The following is a 24,381-nucleotide window of genomic DNA, read 5'->3' as shown; positions in this document are numbered from 1 at the left end:
TGTCATAACAAAGCCATGGTATGCAATCTTATTAGGAGATGACCAGAAAAATACAGACAGTGAGATGACCTATAGTTGTGGGATATATGTTGATCAATCTTTAGTTATCTGTGTAATTTTGTTATTGTTGTTCGTTTTTTTCCTGGTTTATTTAATGAACGGCTATTATTTATTTTGAATTTATTGAACCATACAACTAATTTTTGACTCTTCACATTGAATAATCAAAGAACTTTTTATATTATATATATTAACAATAACAACGTACACACATGTTGGCGTATGAATACACAACGTCAGAGTGGGCGTGTCGCCATCAAAATTGACAACATTGAAAATAAAACTAATAATTTTAACCAATCAGAAGACAGTAAATACACCAAATTTATTTATATATTTTTGGACATTGGGTTTTTTGTTTTTTTATTTGACTATATGATTTCTGATTGCCTGTTAAATATCAGAATTTCAAATAATGAAAGCTGTAAGAGTGCCCCATAGCCACTCAACATATACTTGTAGAATAAATAAAAATAGTAAATATTCAAATTAAAATCACATATAAAATTGCGGCAAAATACAATTTTAATGAGAATGTTTTGGATAAAATTTTGCAGAAAAAAAGACATTCGTGATAAAGTAGTATAACTGATTAAAAACAATGTTTGCAAAAATTTAAAAAAAGAAGATGTGGTATGATTGTCAATGAAACAACTCTCCACAAGAGACTCCAACTTTGTCCTTTATAGTTATTTTCAGGATAAATACCTCTAATTTGTTCCCAAATTGTAGTTTCGAGTGTTCTAACTTTTGAACATGTTTAAAATATGACATGATCTTTTTAAATCTCAAAGTACACACATGCAGTTGTGGTATTATTAAATGAGTGAAATATTTGAAGATGCTGTCTATTATATAAATTAGATCCCAGTTAATTGGCCTGAAGACTTAAAAAACTAAAGTTGATGTACTCCATCACAAATAGGTATGATGATGTGTGGCCAGCTGTAACTTGTTTAGCAAAATGGTCTACACCAGTGTTTTCGAATATCAATCATCAAATTACATGGGAATTGGTAGCAGTTTTGTAGAACAGGCTAATTGGTAGCAGTTTTGTAGAAAAATCATATTGTGTCTAAGCAATAAAGTATACAAAATAATTTATTAAGTAAGTTGATGTAAGTTGGTTTCTATCCTAATAGTTTTAATACGAGTATCAGTATTTACTCTTTCCTTCTGATCATCATCAGCGTTGTTTTTAAAGAATAGTCCCTTTTCCATTCAAACCATACTAGTCCTGTATATTTTCCAGATTCATTTATTGTCCCATTATACATCCCATTAAGGTTTGCTTGATAACAGTCGTCATACCACCAACCGCCATGTCTGCTGACGGCACATCCATTCTTGTTGTCCCGGTCTTTTGTATAAAATGATTTGGAGTTGTGGTAGTCCATACCATCACCTGATCAATAGATAAGATTTAATTATAGGAGCAGCTGTTAGCCCATAACATTCCCTTATAGATATTTTATATTAAAATATCAGAACAATCTGAAGCCCATACCATCCCCTGATTAATTTATAATCTGGCACTTTCAAAGCCGATGTTGGATAATTTCCCTGATAAATAGATATTGCACTGTCAGAGCTGATGTTAAATAATTTCCCTGATAAATAGATATTGCACTGTCAGAGCAGATGTTAGATCATTTCCCTGATAAATAGATATTGCACTGTCAGACCTGATGTTAGATCATTTCCCTGATAAATAGATATTGCACTGTCAGACCTGATGTTAGATAATTTCCCTGATAAATAGATATTGCACTGTCAGAGCAGATGTTAGATCATTTCCCTGATAAATAGATATTGCACTGTCAGACCTGATGTTAGATCATTTCCCTGATAAATAGATATTGCACTGCCAGACCTGATGTTAGATAATTTCCCTGATAAATAGATATTGCACTGTCAGACCTGATGTTAGATCATTTCCTTGATAAATAGATATTGCACTATCAGAGCAGATGTTAGATCATTTCCCTGATAAATAGATATTGCACTGTCAGACCTGATGTTAGATAATTTCCTTGATAAATAGATATTGCACTATCAGAGCAGATGTTAGATCATTTCCTTGATAAATAGATATTGCACTATCAGAGCAGATGTTAGATCATTTCCCTGATAAATAGATATTGCACTGTCAGACCTGATGTTAGATAATTTCCTTGATAAATAGATATTGCACTAGTAGAGCAAATGTTAGATCATTTCCTTGATAAATAGATATTGCACTAGCAGAGCAAATGTTAGATCATTTCCTTGATAAATAGATATTGCACTGTCAGAGCAGATGTTAGATAATTTCCCTGATAAATAATATAAATATTGCACTGTCAGAGCAAATGTTAGCCCGCTTCCCACTTTTCTTAAACGATTAAATCAAACATAAAATTCAAAAGAAGGATATTCTTATATTTGAACACATTTAATAAAAGTTAGGAAATGACAGTCGAAAATTAAAGGAGATCTAAATCTGGTATATTATGCTAGTATAACAGTCCCAGTCCAAATGCCAGATTTTATGATTTAATCATTTCACTGATAAATAAATATTGCACTGTCAGACCTGATGTTAGATAATTTCCCTGTTAAATAGATATTGCACTGTCAGACCTGATGTTAGATCATTTCCCTGATAAGTAGATATTGCACTGTCAGAGCAGATGTTATATCATTTCCCTGATAAGTAGATATTGCACTGTTAGACCTGATGTTAGATCATTTTCCTGATAAATAGATATTGCACTATCAGAGCAGATGTTTTATCATTTCCCTGTTAAATAGATATTGCACTGTCAGACCTGATGTTAGATCATTTCCCTGATAAATAGATATTGCACTGTCAGAGCAGATGTTAGATAATTTCCCTGATAAATAGATATTGCACTGTCAGAGCAGATGTTAGATAATTTCCCTGATAAATAGATATTGCACTATCAGAGCAGATGTTAGATCATTTTCCTGATAAATAGATATTGCACTGTCAGACCTGATGTTAAATAATGTCCTTGATAAATAGATATTGCACTATCAGAGCAGATGTTAGATCATTTCCTTGATAAATAAATATTGCACTATCAGACCTGATGTTAGATCATTTCCTTGATAAATAGATATTGCACTATGAGAGCAGATGTTAGATCATTTCCCTGATAAATAGATATTGCACTGTCAGACCTGATGTTAGATAATTTCCCTGATAGATAAATATTGCACTATCAGACCTGATGTTAGATAATGTCCTTGATAAATAGATCTTGCACTATCAGACCTGATGTTAGATCATTATTTGATAAATAGATATTGCACTATCAGAGCAGATGTTAGATAATTTCCCTGATAGATAAATATTGCACTATCAGACCTGATGTTAGATAATGTCCTTGATAAATAGATATTGCACTGTCAGAGCAGATGTTAGATAATTTACCCTGATAAATAGATATTGCACTGTCAGAGCAGATGTTAGATAATTTCCCTGATAAATAATATAAATATTGCACTGTCAGAGCAAATGTTAGCCCACGCCATCTGAACAGTAGACCAATGTGAGATCTACTTTTCTTAAACGATTGAATCAAACATAAAATTCAAAAGAAGGATATTCTTATATTTGAACACATTTAATAAAAGTTAGGAAATGACAGTCGAAAATTAAAGGAGATCTAAATCTGGTATATTATGCTAGTATAACAGTCCCATTCTAAATGCCAGATTTTATGATTTAATCATAATGAATACAAAAAGGGATAGGATTGTTGAAATTTTACAAATTACACAACGGTCTTACTCCATTGGTTAATATATTTTTGCTGTCAATGTATTCAGAATGAATATTTATAATTTGAAGCAATCTAGGAAATTTGAACGTGAACAAGCACTGCGTTGAATTAGATTGTAATCACGGAAAGGACATCCACAATTGGTTTTGTTTTCCGAATTTTTGCCCAAACTAACCCATATTGAACAATAATTTGAGAGAATAAAAAACAACAAATTGCATACTTAATATATAGTAGAGAGACAGATTTATTGATTTGATAAGGAAGGCAGAAAAGTGACCACAAAGAAGTCATCTTATTTAGTGTTATATATTGCACTAACAGAGCAACTGTTGGCCAATATCATCCACCTATATATAAATAACATCGCACAGTCGAACTTTTTCAACAAATTGTCAACATTACAATGAGAACGAACTGTGTGCCTGATTTGCCGACCTCTTTTTATTTTCATACGACTCTGAGTTCCTTCAGAAACTTGTCAAAAACAAAAAGGGTAAGCAAGCAGACAGATCATTTATTTTCACATTCAGATATATTGATAATGTTCTTTACATTAACAGTTTCAGGTATGATATACTCACTTATTCAAGTGTAAAGTAAAATTATTCTTGCTGGCCTTTTATAAATACTGACAATAATTTTTAAAAGACCTCAATAAATTTGTCAAACCTGCGTTTCCCGAGTATCCTGACACACTGAGTGAGTAGTTGTCTTCTTCGCTATCTACTGAAAATTTAGAATAATTAGCTTCCATTAGATTTCCTTCCCAATCTACTAAGACGATGCTTAGTTCATGAGTGCCATCTTGGGATAAACGGTAAATATTCTCGTTGCCTGAAATAATTTTAAAAAGGGAAATTAGTACACCAACTTGTTAAATACTTAGAATGAAATTCAAAACAGTGGCTGTGGCCATTGATTGACACATTAAATTCATCCATTGACTGGGACAATTTACGTGAACGTTTTCTGTAACGACCACTGTTCACGACGTACCTACGATAGACATTTAAACCGTTGGGTCACCAAGGTTTCTTAACGCTTTTTATTATAAAATAATTCGAAAAATTAATCAGAAATAACCTTTATGTTTTGATTTATATAATTGATATAAATCAAAACATCGTGTTATTTCTGATTAATTTTTTCGAATAACTTTATTAAGGTGTTGAGAACCTTTGGTGACCCCATAGTTTAAGTGTCTTTAAAAAGTACACAGTGAGCAATGGTCGTTACATACACACGTTCACCTAAATTGTCCCAGTCAATGGATGAATTTAATGTGTCAATCAATGGCCACAGCCACACTGTTTTGAATTTCATTCTATATGAAGGACAAATGCCTCTAATATGTAGCTTATTTAAATTTATATGATGTTTTATAAAATATTGGAATGTCAGTTCAGAGTGAGAGGAAAAGATACTACTTTGCAGTCCCTTGCGTTCGAAAAAGAGCTTACAAATATATAAGTTCATCAAATAATATTTATATATATTCATATAATCATAAATATATATATCGGTAAATAGATATTTATATGTATATACACTTTTATATTAATTTTTCAAGGGGTTGTAGACGCTTGGAATTACGGTAGATATGTAGGGGCTGCAAATTTAGTTTGAAAAGGAAGTCATTCTGAAATATGAATATTAATCAATCATTTGTTACACAAATTGACTATGACACCATGTGTAGGCTTTCAAGATTTTATAGCAAAATAGGCTAATTGCAGGCTAAGACAAATATATAAATATAAAAAAAAAATGCACAAGCGTCCGTCAAATGGTGTTGGGGTTGGGGTTTTTTTTGGGGGGGGGGGATTAATACAATAAACAATTTAATGTGTATATATCTTTCTTGGCAACTACTGTGCTCTATGTTAAGACCAAAAAAATCCGATTTTGCGAAGATTTCTATTTATTCTTTGTGTCTGTGTAGCGCATATAAAGGTGTATTGTAAACTTGAACAGTACTTGTTTTATTTAGCTTCTTAGATTCAAAATTGAATTCTTTAAATAAGAGTCAGTTTGAAATACATTTGATGTTTTGGCAAAAGTAGTCCTTCTCCTTTTGATATGGAAGACATGGCTTTTTGGGTAAAACTACTGGTTATATATACTTAATATCCTGCCATGAACTGTGGGTAAAATGGATTCTTAAAATAAATCAGGCAAAGCCCATGTCATAATGACGTCATCATAATACCATAGTGTATATTTCGTCACTCCAAAAAGTTTACTCAAAATGAAAAAAGCAATGACCTAGCCAATGGTCTTCATCTACCCTTCCAAATCCGTTTGAATATTCCGACCACGTTCTGTAAAAGTCCATAGATCCATCAGTTCTCTTCTGTATTACCTGTGTGCAAAAAAAGATAAATACATGTGTGTTCAAATAAGACATACCAAAAATACATAAGAAAAACAAAAATGAGTGTAAATCTAATTGAAACGATTAAAAGTTTTATTTATAAGATCTCATCAACCTGTCTACTTTTTGAATTATAAAGTGCGTTAATATTCCGATTATTTTTGTTTACAATCAATTTTTAATTTAAGGGAAAGAATAACAGAACAAACAAAAAACACCTTACACTGTGTTATGTCCTTTAATGACACTACACTTTGCTACATCGTTTATATTGAACATAATAATCATTCGTGATTTTATTTATCTACTTTTATCTTTATAGATTCTGCTTGTTTTAAGATAAAGTTTCCTTTTTTTGTGACATGAATGATAGTTTTTGATTGCAACTCATTTAAAATCAAAATCAAATTAATTATAACTTACGAATTTCATGAAAATATAAGGAGAAACGAAAACAATGTTCGAAAGGAAAAAAAAATATTTTCATAAAACATGATACCATATTGAATTATCACTGATATGGTCATAATTATGAATGAACTTTTTACAAAACTTTGAATTTGTGAAATACTAAGGCATTCCTACCTCCGAAAAAATATTTCTGCTGTATTTGTCAAAAATGTTTGGTACTTTTGGTCCTTCAACTTCGCACTTCATTTTAGGATTTTTTACTTTTTTTATTAAAGCGTCACTGATGAGTCTTATGTAGACGAAACGCGCGTCTGGCGTGAATACAAAATTTCAATCCTGATATATATGATGAGTTTATTCACGATATTGAATTTTATTTGTTTTATTTTCATACTTACTGTCCATTTCTTGTTTCCGCTCATGATACAGTAAACAGATATTTTACGAGACGTCATTTTGCCTTTAGGGTAGACCAAATATATACCATCCTTATCACTAGATATATCCTCACATTCAGAAGGTAATTCTACAAAAAGGTTCATAGATATATTGCAAGTACAAAATGACTGGGTATTAAACAAAAACGTTTCAAACGTTATAAATTTATGTATGTGCGTGTGTTACACGATATGATAATTGTGTTGAAAATTTGAAAAATTCTTAGTATCAACAAATGTTAAACCCATACTAAAAAGGCCTTTTTACCTCAAGATTCGATTACCTTAGCTGTATTTGGCAAAACCGATAAGAATTTTGGTCCTCAATGCTTTTTAACTTCGCACTTCATTTAGCCTTTTTATTATTTTTATTCGAGCGTCACTGATGATTCTTTTGTAGACGTAAGGCGCGTCAGGCTTAAATACAAAATTTAAATCCTGGTATCTATGATGAGTTTATTATGTAGACGAAACACGTCTTGCGAAACAAATTATAAACCTCAAATGTGTCTTTGCTGAGGTTTTTTTTCCATAAATATACAAACCAACGGAAATACCCGCGGGAAAACACACGAACTCTAAATAGATCTAGACTGTGTTCCCTGAGACTCTTTTTATTGAAAAAAACTATAAATAAAATTACTTATAAAAACTTACTTTGGTCACAGCGTATACCATTCCAATATGTTGAGCGGTTGCAACTACATCTGCCATTTATACAGTCCAAATTGTCTTGACATTCTACAGAATCTGTACAAACTTTGCCCATTTCTTTCTCTGGATGAATTACAAATAATGAAGTTTTGATAGGTAAAACTTGAAAGAAATTAGAATTAGCAAAACAGACAACATTGTGGAATAAACAACCATAATAACTACCATATAAAAATTGGGAACGACTTCTTTTTATCAGACATGGATACATGATTTATGGTTTTGGGGTCATGATATGGGCAAGGGATCATGTGGAGGTTAAAGGTCGAGCTTATTTTATATTTGTGCTATCTGAGAACATTATTTTTATTAGAACAAAGGTTCATAGTTGTACAAAGGATAAACTGTTCAATAATCTGCCAGCCCAGGTTGACTGGTGACAAGTCACATACCGATTGTTATGGTTAGGAACATCCAAAATGATAGATTCACCCCAATATAAAGGAAAAATGTGCTATATCCTAGCGAGAATATTCTGTTTCTATTCCTTATCATCAGGGCTTCTTTGCTGTTAGCCATACGTTTTACTCGATTGGAGAATGAAAGATAAAAACAAAACAACACCAAGGCAGCTATTCACTTTCTTAATTATTTTCTAATTTATGTTTTAAGTAACTTTTCTTGCCAAATAGCGATGGCTCAAATGAACCATGCGACAAGATGAGCAAATGTCAAAGACTTCTGTGTTTTTGAGATTCACGTATTTGTACAAGATGAAAATGTACAGAAAGAATTGTTTAAATTATTGGCTTTGCTGAGTTTTTTTTTTTACAAATACACACATATATATATAAAAAACAAGACATTGTCCAGATAGTGTTTCTTGAAGTAGACGGAACATTCCAAATAACAAATAATTACTAGTATGATAACAATTACCAATAACAATCACATTCTCTCAATAAAACAATTATATACGGAAACTAGTATAGTGTTGCTAGTATCTATTTCACTGGTATATAAAACAAAATCTTAATTATGACGCAATTAGTTCCATTCTGACAAATACCATCTATGCATAAACAATTTTCAGTGCAACTTATATGTATTTTTGCATGGTGAGTTGATCGTGAGTTCTATACATATGTTTGTTACCAGAAAGTCGTGATTAAAACGTAAACTCTATCGAATATAAAATGAAAAGGTTGTTTCAGCGATTCAGCGTTTGTAGGATTAATTGTTGTAATGGTTTTACGTATGATGAGACTATGATGTTGGTAACAGTAATATACATGTTAAAGAATGGAAGGAAGTATGCTAAGAGAACTAATTCGGCCCCTGTAATTGCAAATTCAAGCCGTTTAAGGAAGTTCGCTTCTCAGTTTCAAAATAACAAGCTTGTCATAATATTAGTATAGATTGATAGGGTATTAATAAAGGAACAAAAAAAGCAAAAAAAATATAGGTCAGTGTGCATGTTTTCGAGATAATAGCCATTGAAATTTTGGCGGGAAAATGTTCTGTCTTGATTTTTCATAGCTTCATCATTGACAAGTTTAAGTTAATTAAAAACTATTAAAGAATAACAACAATTCTATAAGACTTTTACAGATGGCTTATAATTCTACAGGTAAAAGATTTATAAAAAGAAAAAAAGGGGTTATAGGGCATTTTTTTTTAAAGACAATCAAATGGATAAAACCAGAGGATTCCGAAAATCTGACAGAAATTCCAAAACATGACAAGCGAACATCCTCAAATTCATGTTAATTTACTTGATTAATTGATTTTTGCATAGCAAGACATAATCTGAGCACTTTAGAAGAGAAGTATAAAGGTTTTTTACTGCAACTGCACAAATTTAATTCCTGTTGCCCATTTTGTAGTTGCGTTGTCTCCATTCAACTAGCATGTCATGGACGTCATCGTTGGACCTCTCCACACTGTCTTGGGATTTAGGATCAGGTGGTTTTCCATGTACTATTACCAATTCAGGCCATAACTTCTTCACTTTTAGAATGATATAAGATGTAAATTCCCTACCATTGTTGCTCTGCAAAATGTGAGGCGCTTCTAATATAAGAAACACATTTGTGAGAAGTTTATAGGCAACTTCAGCAGCTCTTTTTGATGATAAACATTCAACTATGCTAAATTTGGTTAATTGATCTTAATAGTTCATAATAAATTTAAATCTCCATCAGACATAATTTGCATATCAATAAGATCAACTTGCCCTCGAGAGTAAAATTCTTTTGACAAAATACGTTTTCCAACGACCCCTTTTTGCCTGATTTTTGCATCGAGGGTGACATTCTGCAATATAGACGTGTACAAACTGATGGCATTGAGAGTCACGTTTGCTTATTTCTTTTTTTATATTTTTAATCAACAACAAATTGTACTGTCTGCTGTTAACAATATACTTCACTAGTCAAGCATTTCAGTGAAGAGTCCCTGTTTGTTAATACCAGAAATCCAGGGTTGTTTTCTGGTAAGCATCAGTATATAAAATTAACATTAGATTTAATCTAACAGCTTAATTATGAAATTATCAGCAATGAAATAAACAAACACATATCAGTGAGATTTATTGTTTTAACTATTTACTATATATATATATCAACTAGCAATAACTGATATTTCGAGAATTGTGTCAGGAAATTTTTCATATTTTCTCTGTAAAAGTGTGAATTCTTTTTCTTTCAGATATCCTGGTTTTGATACAAAATTGTCACACCGGTCATGACTTTAAAAATAAAACAAAAGATGTGCTGTAGCATTTTCACAGGTATGTCAGAATCAAAATTTATCTGTAATATAAAGAAGATTAAGATTTAATAAATATTTCATTTTTTAATCTTCTTTTTTTTAACGGTAAATAGTTTTGTTATTAATCGTCACATGTCTTATAACCAACAAATAACAGCAGATGAAATAATTAAAGCCTCTAAAACCCTAAAAATCCACTGCAAAGGACTCGATTTCAAATGAAATGATCAAATATGATATATATACAAGTAATAGTTGACCCTATAACTAAATTATTTTACCTTATCTTCAGAGAAAGAACATTTTCTAAGGTGTGAAATGAAAGTTTCATTTCTTTATACACAAAAAGGACAATAAGCTGAACCCTTCAAACTACAGAGGAATTTCTATAACCTCTAACCCAGGAAAATTATTCAACAAAGTTATATTTGTGAGAATTACAAATTTTGTCAATGAACAAAACATTATAAGCGAAAACTAAATTGGATTTAAAGAAAAATCCCGTTCCTCATGTCACATCTTCACCTTACAATCTGTGATAGAACAAAAGAAAAGTAAGACACAGAAGGTGTTTGCTGCCTTTGTTGATCTCAGGAAAGCCTTTGATACAGTTTGGAGAAATGGATTATTTTATATCCTTTTGGAACTTGAATTACCCTGTAAACTTTTAATATAATTAATTCCATGTAAGGCGAACTTACGTGTAGAATTAAATTCCAAAATGGTCTCAGTGAAGAATTCGTCTCCAACAATGGTGTTACACAGGGATAAGTTCTCAGTCCGTTATTATTTAATCTTTACATAAATAATTTGGTTAAAAGTATCCAAGATGCTAATACAGATCCCATTGTTATTGGAGACACAAACATAAATTCCCTTTTATTTGCAGACGATATACTTTTATTATCAAATTCTAAAAAAAGGGATTAAAAACAGCTCTAAATGCTAGAAGTAATTTTTGTCAATTTTGGAAACTAGAAATAACATAAACAAATAAAAAAGTCTTTATATTTAACATAAATGGTAAAACCCATAATATTTTTTTAAATGTAATAATGAATTCATGGAAACAGTTAAATCATACTGCTATCTTGGCATAACACTGCAGCACACATGAAATGTAAATCTATGCAGCTCATTGCTTGTTGAAAAGGGTAGAAAAGCACTTTTTTAAATTAAAAAAAAAACCCACACAATTGGACTGAATAACCAATGCAAGCTATTAAAAACACTAATTTGACACCCTTGTTGAGCCTATAATATTTGCTATATATGGTAGTGAAGTATGGGGGATAGACAAACAACACAGGGATTCAGATCCCTTTGAACACGTGCAGTTTAAATTTATTAAAGAAATTCTAGGAATACATTGCAAAGCATCAAATGCTGCATATTTAGCCGAGCTGAATAGTTTGCCCTTATATACCAGAATAGTATCTTCCGCAATAAAATATTGGCTCCATATACTAGAGTCAAATAATTCTCTTGCCCTAAAAATATACAATGGAACTGAAAAAAACCTCTTCGATAATAAATATGAAAAATCTTATTTCAAGACTTCGATTTCATTTAGTTAATCTATTTTCATTTGATATTAAAATGTTTTTAAAACCCATTCAAGAGAGAATCAATGATATAGCCTTTCAGAAGCTAGAGACTGACATCAATAAAAAAAAACTTTTAATATACTATATAAACCAAAAAAAGGACCCTCGTATGTTGATCAATGTAATAGTTATCAAAGGTACAAGGATTATAATTTAGTACGCCAGACGCGCGTTTCGTATACATAAGACTCACCAGTGACGCTCATATCAAAATATTTATAAAATCAAACAGGTACAAACATCCAAATGTGAAAGATCAACATTATGTAAATTAAGATTAAGTGCTCATACTTTATCTATTGAAAGAGGGCGATATCTAAAAATGCCAAAGCAGAGTAGGGTATGTCTTTGCTGCAACAATGGAGGCATTGAAGATGAACTACACATTTCTTTTAAAATGTTCATCCTATAACTATGTGAGAGATAATATCATTAAAAACTTGAATAATGATCAATTGAACAACAAATTACCTTCTTTATTATATAACTTGCTTAAATCAATTCTAAACGGTAATTCTCAAACAATTATATCAAAAATTGTTGTCAACTATTTTAATGAATGCTTGTTGTTGAGAAACTCATTTTTAAAAGGTACTTGATTTCTGTAATAATTTCTATTATATTATATTATATCCCGGTACCTTCGATAACTATTTTATATGCTTCTCTTTTATTTTTATATATTTTTCTCATAATTATCCACTGTCACTCCTTCATTGTACATATGTTATTGTAGTTTGTCTGTAATTTGTTGCCATAACCATTTATTGTTAATGTGTTAGTGCTAGTAAAGGTTATCATGTAGCGGTGAAAGGTAAAATTATATTACTTAATCAGTTCCAGATGTGTAATTCGTAAAATTTATATCTTTTATTCATTTATTCATTCATTTATTTTTGCTAGATCATATATTTCTCAAACAAAGAAATTATTGTTGAGCATTTGAGAAACATTTTTATTACAACAACAAAAAAACTCATAAAAATTTCACTGTTTTGTCTGTAAAGTTGATGTTTTCGTATTTTTCTTTACAGTGTTTATGTTTTCCTATCTAAATTCCTTCGGGTTTTTTACCTGTTTAATTTAAAAGCCCTGATAATGTGCAAAAAATTTCAATAATATTTAAAACTTTTAAAATGTCTTTTTTTGTGTTTTTAGAAAAAAAGTGTTGTATGCAAGTTGGCTGATTTTTAATGAATGTGTTTTCCCATCTATCTTAATTTCAAAGTCTCTAATATTATGGTTTTGCCTTATCTTACAGGCTAATATCTCTACTGCAATAACAAAAATTATCGCACTGCACGGACATCCATGTCGTATTCCGCATTGAATGTAAAACGGTTCAGATAATAATCCATTATTTATAACTGCGCTTTTAATATCTGTATTTAAAGTTTTAATCCAATGACGCATTGAATTTCGAAATCCATAATTTTTTTAAAAGCTGAAAAAATAAAATCCTGTTCTAAAGAGTCGAATGCTTTTGGGAAATCTAAAAATAGTAGTGCCCCCTCTATATTAAATTTTTCCGCATAATCAATTATATCTTGGTTTTGTCTAATATTATAACCTGTATATTTATTTTTAACATAACCTTTTTGATCTTTATGAATAATTTTGGAAGGATATTTTTAATGCGCTGAGCCAATGAATATGCAATTAATTTTTTGTGTCAGTATTTAATAAAGTTATAGTTCTATAATTTTTTACACAAAGCGGATCATTGTTTTTATGTATAAGAGAAATAACTCCTAATTTTGGGGAATTCGTTGACTCCCCTTTTTTATATGAATATTTAAATGTAGATACAGCAAATTCTTTTACCTCATCCCAAAAAGTTCTATAGAACTCAACATTACGAAGTCCATTAATTCCTGGTGATTTGTTCAGTTTCATCTTGAATAATGAATTAGTGCATTCTTCAATGGTTAAAGTGCCTTTCATTATCTCACTTTTTTAAAATTTAATTTATGATTAATTTATGATTTTACTATTATAAATATTTTGATAGAATTCATTTTTCTATTTGTAAAAATTTAGAAGATTCTGTCTGTACAACTCCTTTGTCATCTTTTAAGGCAGTTATAGTCTTCATAGTTTGTCTGGCTTAATCTAACCCCCAAAAATATAGTATTTTTCTCTCCTTCCTCTTCCCATTTTATCCTTGACCTTATTTAAGCTCCTTTACTTTTTATTTCATAACTATTTTCTTAGTTTACATTCATGATAAATTGATTATTCTTGAAAATGTTTAATAACATCATTTTTACAATTTTTGTTTATACTTTCATTTAATTTTCTAATCTAATTTTCCAAAAGGTGTATTTCACTTTTATTTTGATTTGCATTTCTTTTACAGTATGCAACAGTATGTTCTCGAACTTCAATTTTAAACATATCACATTGATGGCCTACTTTATCAGTAAGTTTTGTTTTATTCTGATATTTTATGATAAGACCTTTTGTTATATTTTTTTGTTCTATATTATCCAAGCATGGAAGTATTAATATAATACTTCCATGATCCAAGATACTTAAAATTATTAATTTAAATTATTTCCCTTTTGATTGTGATCTCCCTTTTACCTTTAAAGATATAGCTTAGTGATCTGTATTCGAAATAAGAACAGGTCTTATATCTGCTGAAAATATATGTGACCTTATTTCTGAACAAACAAGAAAGTAATCTATGTGTGAAGCTTCATTTATCTTATTTTTACGTCTCCGTGTAAATTGTATATTGTTACTATGTATATCTCGCCAAATGTCTATCAACTTATGTGTTTTGATTAACCCTTTTAACCTGTTTCCTTTTTTATTTCCCTATTTTTTTCTTTTTTTTTTCTTGTTGTTAGGTTTTTTTGCTGTCAATATTAGATAGTGTATCCTTCATATCTCCCTTAACTATGACCATACCTAAACTGTTTCTCTGTATCATGTCATTTACTTTTCTATTTTTAGGAAGATTTGGTGCATACATTTTAACTAAAGTATATAACTTTTAATTCTTTTTGAAATTCCTATGTTAGTCGCCCCTACTCATCCTGAAATTTATCAATTAATGGATAATCTGTGTGATCACTAATATAAATAGATACCGCTCTTGATTGCGAATTTCCATAACTGTGATATACATCACCTTTGAATTCATTTTTAAATTTTTCTGTAAAGTAAAATGACTTTCTTGTACAAATAGAATATAACAATGTTGACATATAAAAAGCCTTTGACTTTTATCTTTTGAACCAATACAATTTATGTACATATATGTATTGTTTCACTCTTTGTTTACCATAAACATTTAATAATTAAAAAAGTAAAGTTTTCTCATACATAATATAAACAGCATTTGTTTACATGGTATACAGTTTGTATTATATTAATATACTAATTGTACATAACTTTGTCAATAGTTTTACAATATTGTTGTAAGTAATCATTTTAACATGCCTAGTATGATAACTACATTGTTTTGTTATTATTTCATTATATATTTTCAGACCGCACTTGGCCTTGATATTCATTAGACAATGACCCAAACTAGGATTAGCAAATTGAAGTGGTATGTCCGAAAACCAGACGTTATTTAAAGAAAAGTTAAACAATTTAAATGATGGCTTAGTGATATACAATATTCCAAGTACTAACAGGAAATGTAAAGTACTATTGTTCGATTCACATGCGAATATTTAGAAAATACGGATGGCTGTAAATTGTCTTTCATGTTCAAAAAATAGATGTGGATTTTCCTTTTCTATACATTTCAAAGAAGTTTAAAATATTACCACTCTGGATTATAAACGTGACATATATATATGTCTGATTGATTTCTTTTTTTTTTTTGCATGGAAAACAATTGTTGGATATAGATATTTCTTGCAATTTTAATATCAATGATGTTGTGTTTACCATATATACATTCAATGTTCTATTAATAGCGTACCATTGATTTTAACATGTGATTGTTTGGTACATTTTTTATGATATACATATACTATACATTCAAATGGACAATATCTTTTGAAAGTATGCAATCTTGCATTGCATTACATTAATTTTTTTGTTTGTTTTTTTTAATTATTAAAATAAAAAAATAAATGTTGTGTACATATATTTAATATTTGAACATTGTACTGTTTTAATTATTTAACAATTGCATTGTAATAGATTAACATACGGTACTGGTCCTATGTTTTACTTGTCTTTCGTGCAGGACCTATACGTTCTGAGTACTCTTCTGTTGGGGTGGTTTCATTTCTCTTATCAGTTTTGTTTTCTTTGAGTTTAGTTTGTTCCTTGGAAATATTGGCTTATATCTCCTTTCCTGCTTTTTTTTAATTATTAGTCAGGTTTGTTTTCTTGTCTTTTTTCCCGTGAACGATCGGTGGAAAAGTTGATGTTCATAGCTTTTAATCCTGGGTCGTGATTGTACGTATCATCTTTGTCTGCACTTGTATTGGTAGAAGTGTCAGTTTGATCTTAGTAGGTAATTTTGTTTGACTGCCATTGGGGATTAGTTTGCAGTATTGATTGTGATATCTGCACAGAATCATCTGATTCCGATTTATACTCATCTGAATTTTTGTCTTCTGTGTCGTCTCTTTCACTAAGGTGCAAATCACACTCTGCTTGTCTGTGTCCTTGGTTGTTACAATGAAGACAACACCAGTCATTGTAGACGAAACGCGCGTCTGGCGTATATACTAAATTTAGTCCTGGTATCTATGATGAGTTTATTTAGACACTGTGAACATTTATGACTTATCTGTAGGCATTTATTGCATGAGATATCAGAACGATTATGATGGTCTTGGCCTTGGTGAATATAAAAAAGAAGATGTGGTATGATGCCAACGAGACAGCTCTCCACAAGAGACCAACATGACACAGATATTAACAACTATAGGTCACCGTAACGCTTTCAACAATGATCAAATCCCCTACAGCATAGTCAGCTTTAAAAGTCCCCGAAATGACAATGTAAACAATTCAAATAACTATTATTCTGTATTTACCAATAATTACAGATCTTGGTAAAGCTTTAGTTAGAGGAGCTTCCATTGCGATTCGATCACCAATTTGATAATTCGATAACATGCCATCTACCCGCATTAGTTTTCTGAACATTTTTATAACCTCGCATCCGTGAAATTCTAAGCAACGCTAAATCTGTCCATCCTTGGCGGAACAAGGCACATTTTTAACACGTATTTTCAGGTGAGTTTGTCTTTCATGAACAATTATCCTTGTGTTTCTACTGTAAACCTGGATATATTTATTTCGAATGGTTATGCCTGCTGGAATGAGGGATTCTATATCGATCTCAGAATTAAAATAGATTCTCCGTAAACCTCGAACACGCCGAAACCCTTTAAGATGGCTGGCTTGGCAGATTGTAGCGTCGATGGTTTTGTACAGTTCTATGTGTGTTTCTAATATGAAAAATGGTCTTACATCCTCGACATCATAATTGGTTTTTTATTTTTGTAATTTAGAAGAATAGGTCTCATCCTTTCCAAAGGTTCCCGAGTTTCCACCATGGTTTTTTTTTTCATTGTCTTGGTTTTCCTCTGAGTTTTCAATTGTAATATTTGCTGAATTTGACATCTTACGACTGTAAAAATTTCCGACTTCTTAAACAAATTCGTCTGAACGAAAATCAATTAACTGATCACATCTTATAAACATTAAATCATACTTTTTGTGAGAGCCGTGACATAAACCGCCATAGCAATCAAGCCCCGGATGTCGAACTGAACAAGGATTTCTTGATCACATCAAATGTTTCTTCAAAGAAACAAAGTACATAATATGATCATCTTCACTTTTTCTTTTTCTGATAACTTTTTCAAGACCTCTTATCTTCAGCACTTCATATACCTGCAAACAAATTGTATCATAAATATAAAAGTAAGGAGTTGTGATATGATTGCCAATTAAACACCTATTCTTCAAAGTTTACTGAAGTGGATGAAATTATAGGCAACCTTATTGCATTCAACAATGAGAACAAAAGAAAAGTTTCAATGTCCCACGAGTTCAGGTACGATTAATATTTCCTAGGGTCGTCATTCGTTAAAAAATATTTGATTTTCAAATTTTCTAAGACATTGCTTATTTGAACTGGATTATCAATTTGATAAAAAAAAATCTGGTAATTTGGACTCGTGAGGGAACTGACAATGCAGTTTTGTATTAAGTTGGTTTTCCAATTTTCCCGAGTTAATAAAATTGAGAATGGAAATGCGGAATGTGTCAAAAAGACAACAACCCGACCAAAATAAAAAAACACAACAGTAGAAGGTCACCAACAGGTCTTCAATGTAGCGAGAAATTCCCGCACCCGGAGGCGTCCTTCAGCTGGCCCCTAAACAAATATATACTAGTTCAGTGATAATGAACGCCATACTAATTTCCAAATTGTACACAAGAAACTAAAATTTAAATAATACAAGACTAACAAAGGCCAGAGGCTCCTGACTTGGGACAGGCGCAAAAAATGCGGCGGGGTTAAACATGTTTGTGAGATCTCAACCCTCCCCCTATACCTCTAACCAGTGTAGAAAAGTAAAAGCATAACAATACGCACATTAAAATTCAGTTCAAGAGAAGTCCGAGTCTGATGTCAGAAGATGTAACCAAAGAAAATAAACAAAATGACAATAATACATAAATAACAACAGACTACTAGCAGTTAACTGACATGCCAGCTCCAGACTTCAATTAAACTGACTGAAAGATTATGATTTCATCATATGAACATCAGGCACAATCCTTCCCGTAAGGGGTTTAGTATCATACCATCATAACATATATGTGAAGAACATAACCCGTGTCATGCCAACAACTGTTTTTAGTATAAATGTGTTTAGTTCCGACGCAAAGACCTTATCAGTGACTCAATATTAACGCCAAAATATGCAATCTTTAATGCCAATTTAAAGATATGCTATAAGTTATATTCAAATCTGGCAATACTATTTTTTAGGAAAAAACATACCCCCCCCCCCCCCCCCCATCCTTAAATTATTTGGTCGTTCTCATAGTATTAAAACACATGGATATGTTTATTACGTGTTAAACGGCTATTACGAAGCCCCTTGTTCTGATTTGTTCGTGAAAAAGGACCTGGAAGGGGACTTAAATTAGGGTTTACACCAATTACCCCCCCCCCCTTTTACTGCAGAATTTAAAAAGAAATGTTAAATATCTTGTATAAGTTGACTTATTTGAAATACAACAAAAATATCATGAACAAATTACTTACTTGTAATCTTGTACAATTCTAACAACTCCTCTGTAAATATTTTTTCTTTCTCATCAGCCGTTTTCAACGAATATGTTTAACATCAAGATATCTTTTAGGATGATCACTTTTCAATTGTACTCACTGATCTTCTATTTAGTTTTACCTTAACGTTTGATCAGCTGACCATATAGTGCGGTGACGGAATAGGCAAAAGTCGATTATTTAAAGAGTTTTAATTTCACACCAGGGTATACGGCTTAAAAGTGGCACAGTCTTAGAAAAATGATTAAACTTGAAATTAAGATTGGTCGTCAAAAAGACATTTGGTGCAGTTTTTTTTTTTGTATTTTAGCTTTTAGCCAGAAAATTTTGACATCAAATGCAGATCATTAGTGGCATGCAGTTTGGCTTTTTATTCAAACGCTGCCCTCAAATATCTTTTTTTTTGTTGTATTCAAACATCACACATAACGTTCTATGCAATAGGCCAAAAAGATAATCATAAAAGCCTTTTGATGACAAATTATGAAGGTAAACATTTCTGTAAACGGGAACAATTTGTGTTTCACCTGATTCCAACATCATATAACAAAGCGCTGATGAATGGATTATATCGAACACTATAAAGTAATAAAACTGCTATTTTTCTATTCATGTACACAAATTTTTATGAGGTAAGATTGTAAAAAACGATATTTTTTTATTTTTCAAAAATTAACTTAAAACAATTCCGGATAGTTGTGTCCTGTCCATGATTGGGCTGAATACATAGTTTTCATCAAATATTTTGGACTTGATATTTCTTGTTTTTGTTGATGTTTTCTTGTTTTGTTGAATCATTTTGGTGTCCGTTATTCTTTTTTGAGGTTGTGTTCATATAGTTTTATCTATATAAGAGGCAAAATAAGTTTCTCAGTTCCGTTGAAACTTGCCTCAACATTTCAAAGAAGCAAACACTAAGTTTAATTATTTAAATACTGTTATTTTCTTAAATGCAGAAGTGGATATTTTATCTATCACGTACAGTAGAATGTTGTATTTTGACACAGTTGATAGGTGTAATTATGAAATTTACCCGAAAGTGCGCGAATGATTGTTACTTTATTTTGATCAATCATTCTAATGTTCTATTTGCTTGGAAATTGCTTATTTTAAGAATGGATACGAATGATGCAAAAGTCTTAATAACATAACAGTGATTACAGAATGATAACGACAATAGAAAAAATCCACAGACTACAGTCATGTGATCATGGCAAGTGTATACTGTCAATCAGAGATGGCGCTTTTACCTTTGTCTAGAGATATTAGGAGTTGCAATCAGGACAGGGTTCATTTGACATTTGTCCTATAGGTGCACTGATGAAACGGTTGTTTTATATTCCCCAATTTATAGATTGATACGGCTAAAATGTTTTTTTCAATGACAAAATATTTTGAATTCAATGTCCAATGATGCTGGATAAAGATGGTGTGGTACACAAACATTTTGCCACCACTCTACTCTAAGGCACAGCAGGTTTAATGTCCTAAGCTTAGCATTCATATTCGCAATATTATTATAGGATTTTGGCTTAAGAATTATGTCGTGTTCATTAAACACTTGGGACCAATACTAACTCGAGATTTGCTAAACCTTCCATGTAGGAATATATGTATTCCAGCCAAGGGTCATAACATCGTAATAACGTTCTAAAACTACAAAAGTCATTTGAGGTCTGAACTACTGATCAAATGTAGTAATACATATATTTAGTGGTATGTTAAACTGTCCTTGATAGAAAAAAAAATTATCTTGAGTAACTAAGTTTGAGATTGAATAACCAAATCTTTATCCATCTTTTAACCGAAGAAAAGGCGGTTCTGTCATTAAACATGTCTTTTTAAAGTTTTAAGTCTATTTTACAATGATTTATATTCCTATAGATACATTTCATTTCATAGAAATTGTCATTACATTGTAGAAACTAAACTATAAGTTTGTTTTGAAATATTTTTTGTTGCCAGTTTTGCATGTACCGAATTCAACGTTTATGGCCAAAACTTAAGTTTCCCCTTTCATTGAGGCATACTAGATGGACATATTAACAAAAACATATTTGTTCATAATTTTCTATAAATTTTGTAAAGTTTTTACGGTCGTTGTTCTTATAAATTGAACAAAATACATCGTTTCAAACTGAAAACTACACCCCTTTTTGTAAAGTCGCATACGTGTACTAGAAAATCTCATTTAATGGTAGGTTTCCACTTTTTGATAAAAAATGAATAAGGAAGAAAAGGAATTCAAGTTTTCAATCATTCTACTGTAAAAAGTGTATTTAAAGTAGAATTGAATATTCAATTTTGTTTTTCCTAGAAAACGACATGTGACCTTGGTACCGTTAATTTTATTACTACCACTGGGTCGATGCCTCTGCTGGTGGACTATTAGTCCCCGAGGGTATCACCAGCCCAGTAGCCAGTACTTCGGTACTGGCATGAAAATACGGATTTTTTGTGTTATTAAAATTTGCTGTTACAAAATATTAGAAATTATTTTAAATTAAGGAATGTATCTCCCTCATGCAAAGCTCTGATTCCTTTCACGGATTTGGCTATACTTTTTGAACCTTTTGGATTATAGCTCTTCATCTTTTATATAAGCTTTGGATTTCAAATATTTTGGCCACGAGCATCACTGAAGAGACATGTATTGTCGAAATGCGCATCTGGTGCAAGAAAATTGGTACCGTTAATTTTATTGATCTTGATTTCTGAAAAAACTGCACCATATTTTCTTTTGACGACCAAAATAATCTCAAAGTACACATATTTTCAAATCGAATGATATAGGATACAGCCGTATACCATTTTTGACGATTAAAATTTCATAATACCGACTTCGGTCACCGGCCTAATTTTACGACATTGTTAACAGTTAGTAAATAGGTGAAAAAAATTATTTAAATATTTTGAGTTACTGGTAATAATTGGGCTGTTTCAGGTATTCCTTGTATTAACTAAGTGCATCGGGAGTAATATGTAATTCCTAAATTTCAGTAAATACATGTAATTCCTAATTTCAACTATTTAATGTTACATATATATTCTTTCAAACTTACCCTCTGCTCTTGAAGACATCTCTACCTTCATGTTATTTAGTTTTTTTTCCACTAAATCTTTTATTATTGTGCGTACGTCTTTTTTTATCTCCTGTTGGATATAAGCTTTTAGATACCTATTTATCTGTGAAACGTCAATATCGGCCTTCAGCGATGCTTTCATATTATCCATCAGCGGCATAGATATTACTTTGGGACAGAGTTCCCCTTCGCATGGCAAACTACTGGGTAAACAAAAAAATGTCATTTCAAAAATAAGAGATATAAATAGTAAGCTTTTCATTTTTGGATGGCGGTTCTCTGCTTAAATTGGACACCTGTAATGCAAAAGGATTTTATAGTAAATATAAAAGTACTTCCTTTCCTGATCACATGATAACATTTGTTTTAAGTAGCATTACGTAAAATCATTAACAGAAATGTATTATCCCTTAAGATATTTCCAAGTAGGTACTTCATTTATACAATTTCTGTTTTAATTATGAAGTCTTAAATTTGAAAATGTAGTGCGCAATTACTGATTGTACACCTACTTAAGTGCATGCGATACAATTCGATCCCATGATCTACGAAAATTTGCATTAAGCTATTTTTCACCTTAGCAATTCAATTATGTTATAAAAGTATATCTTCGTATGGTACTTTAAGAGATAAAGGGGTCAAAATATAAGACATTTACTAAACATTTCGGGGTGGGTTTTTTTATGATAAACCCGCCTAATTTTTGTATCAACACCAGCGGATTTTTGTAAAAAAAAACATTATAAAAGTATTCTTTGCATTTATATGCTTCGTTTATGAACGACAATTCTTTCGAAATAATCATTTTTTAACAAAGTTTCAAGATTTTAGGTCAAATACTGCATTGTTTGCGGTATATGCATCAAATTTAAAAAAAATCAATGTTGAATTTTGTATCAAAATTGGTACAAATAATCGTCATTAGTAATCAAACCTTGTACTCGTTTTCGAGGTAAATCAATTTAAATTATAAAAAATACAGTCGAACATGCATCTTTTATATGTCATAGTTTGTCGTCGCGAAAATAACATTTTATGTAGACAAAGTCATAAATAACCTTCCATGTATCGTACGCCCTTAAAGGATTTTGTCATGTCGTTATCCGTTTTTTTTTTATTATTATTTTTTATTAAATACGAACATCAGTTAAAAAAAAATGATCTGTTTTTCAACTGGCATTTGACTGAACACAGCACTCCGCTGATTCGCTAAAAACATATTCTTAAAATCACCAAGTGTTTGATTCTGGTGACTGTTTTTTGCCATTGTATTGTGGTCTTTTTTTAACAACATAATTAAATATTTATTTCAAATATTTGCTTGTTAAAATATCCTTCAGGAGTCCAAGCTCCTCCTGATGGTTCCTGTTACATTCCACTAATCACCTAGGGAAGTAATTAGTTGTGAGATTCATATTACACGCACATTTGTATATCAAATATATATTAGATTATATCACTTATTATGACTATTCATATGATTTCTAATAGCTGATAAAACATTACTTATAATTGTCAAACTTTCTTGACTTACATCTATAGCTAGAAATTGACAATGAGGGTCGAAAACAAAACTTAACGACAAAGGAGATGATTTCAGCTTTCCAATTGTGAATTTTCATTTCTAAGTAGCAACATTCCAGCAGCACCTGCATACGGTGTATCTCCCAATTGATACGATATTCCCGTGCTTGCATTTCTTATCATGATTTTCTTGATAGAGGGTTGTTGCTCACAAGGAAGCTATTAAATCAAGAGTTCCAAATGGTGAAGTTGAAATCATCTCTTCGTACATTTTACAGACGCCATCACAAGTTGGTTGACTGTTATTGAATAACCGTTTCACAAATGATATAGGATATGTTCCTTATGTCGTAACTACAATCCCCTTCCCTTTC

The 24,381-nt window shown here is 31.0% G+C and overlaps 1 protein-coding gene across 1 annotated transcript; it reads right to left on the bottom strand.

The window, feature by feature from the left end:
• Window positions 1–229: 229 nt before the first annotated feature.
• LOC143082605 (microfibril-associated glycoprotein 4-like) lies at window positions 230–22,787 on the bottom strand. Its single transcript, XM_076258366.1, has 6 exons — window positions 22,463–22,787; window positions 7,734–7,853; window positions 7,038–7,165; window positions 6,120–6,216; window positions 4,524–4,688; window positions 230–1,465 (listed from the first exon to the last, which is right to left on the bottom strand). The coding sequence occupies exons 1-6, from the start codon at window positions 22,743–22,745 to the stop codon at window positions 1,224–1,226; spliced, it is 1,035 nt and encodes a 344-aa protein (XP_076114481.1). The 5' UTR covers window positions 22,746–22,787; the 3' UTR covers window positions 230–1,223.
• Window positions 22,788–24,381: the final 1,594 nt, after the last annotated feature.

Source organism: Mytilus galloprovincialis, chromosome 7, assembly GCF_965363235.1.
Source record: "Mytilus galloprovincialis chromosome 7, xbMytGall1.hap1.1, whole genome shotgun sequence".
NCBI classification, from domain to species: domain Eukaryota; kingdom Metazoa; phylum Mollusca; class Bivalvia; order Mytilida; family Mytilidae; genus Mytilus; species Mytilus galloprovincialis.
This window is presented reverse-complemented; position numbering and strand designations above follow the sequence as displayed.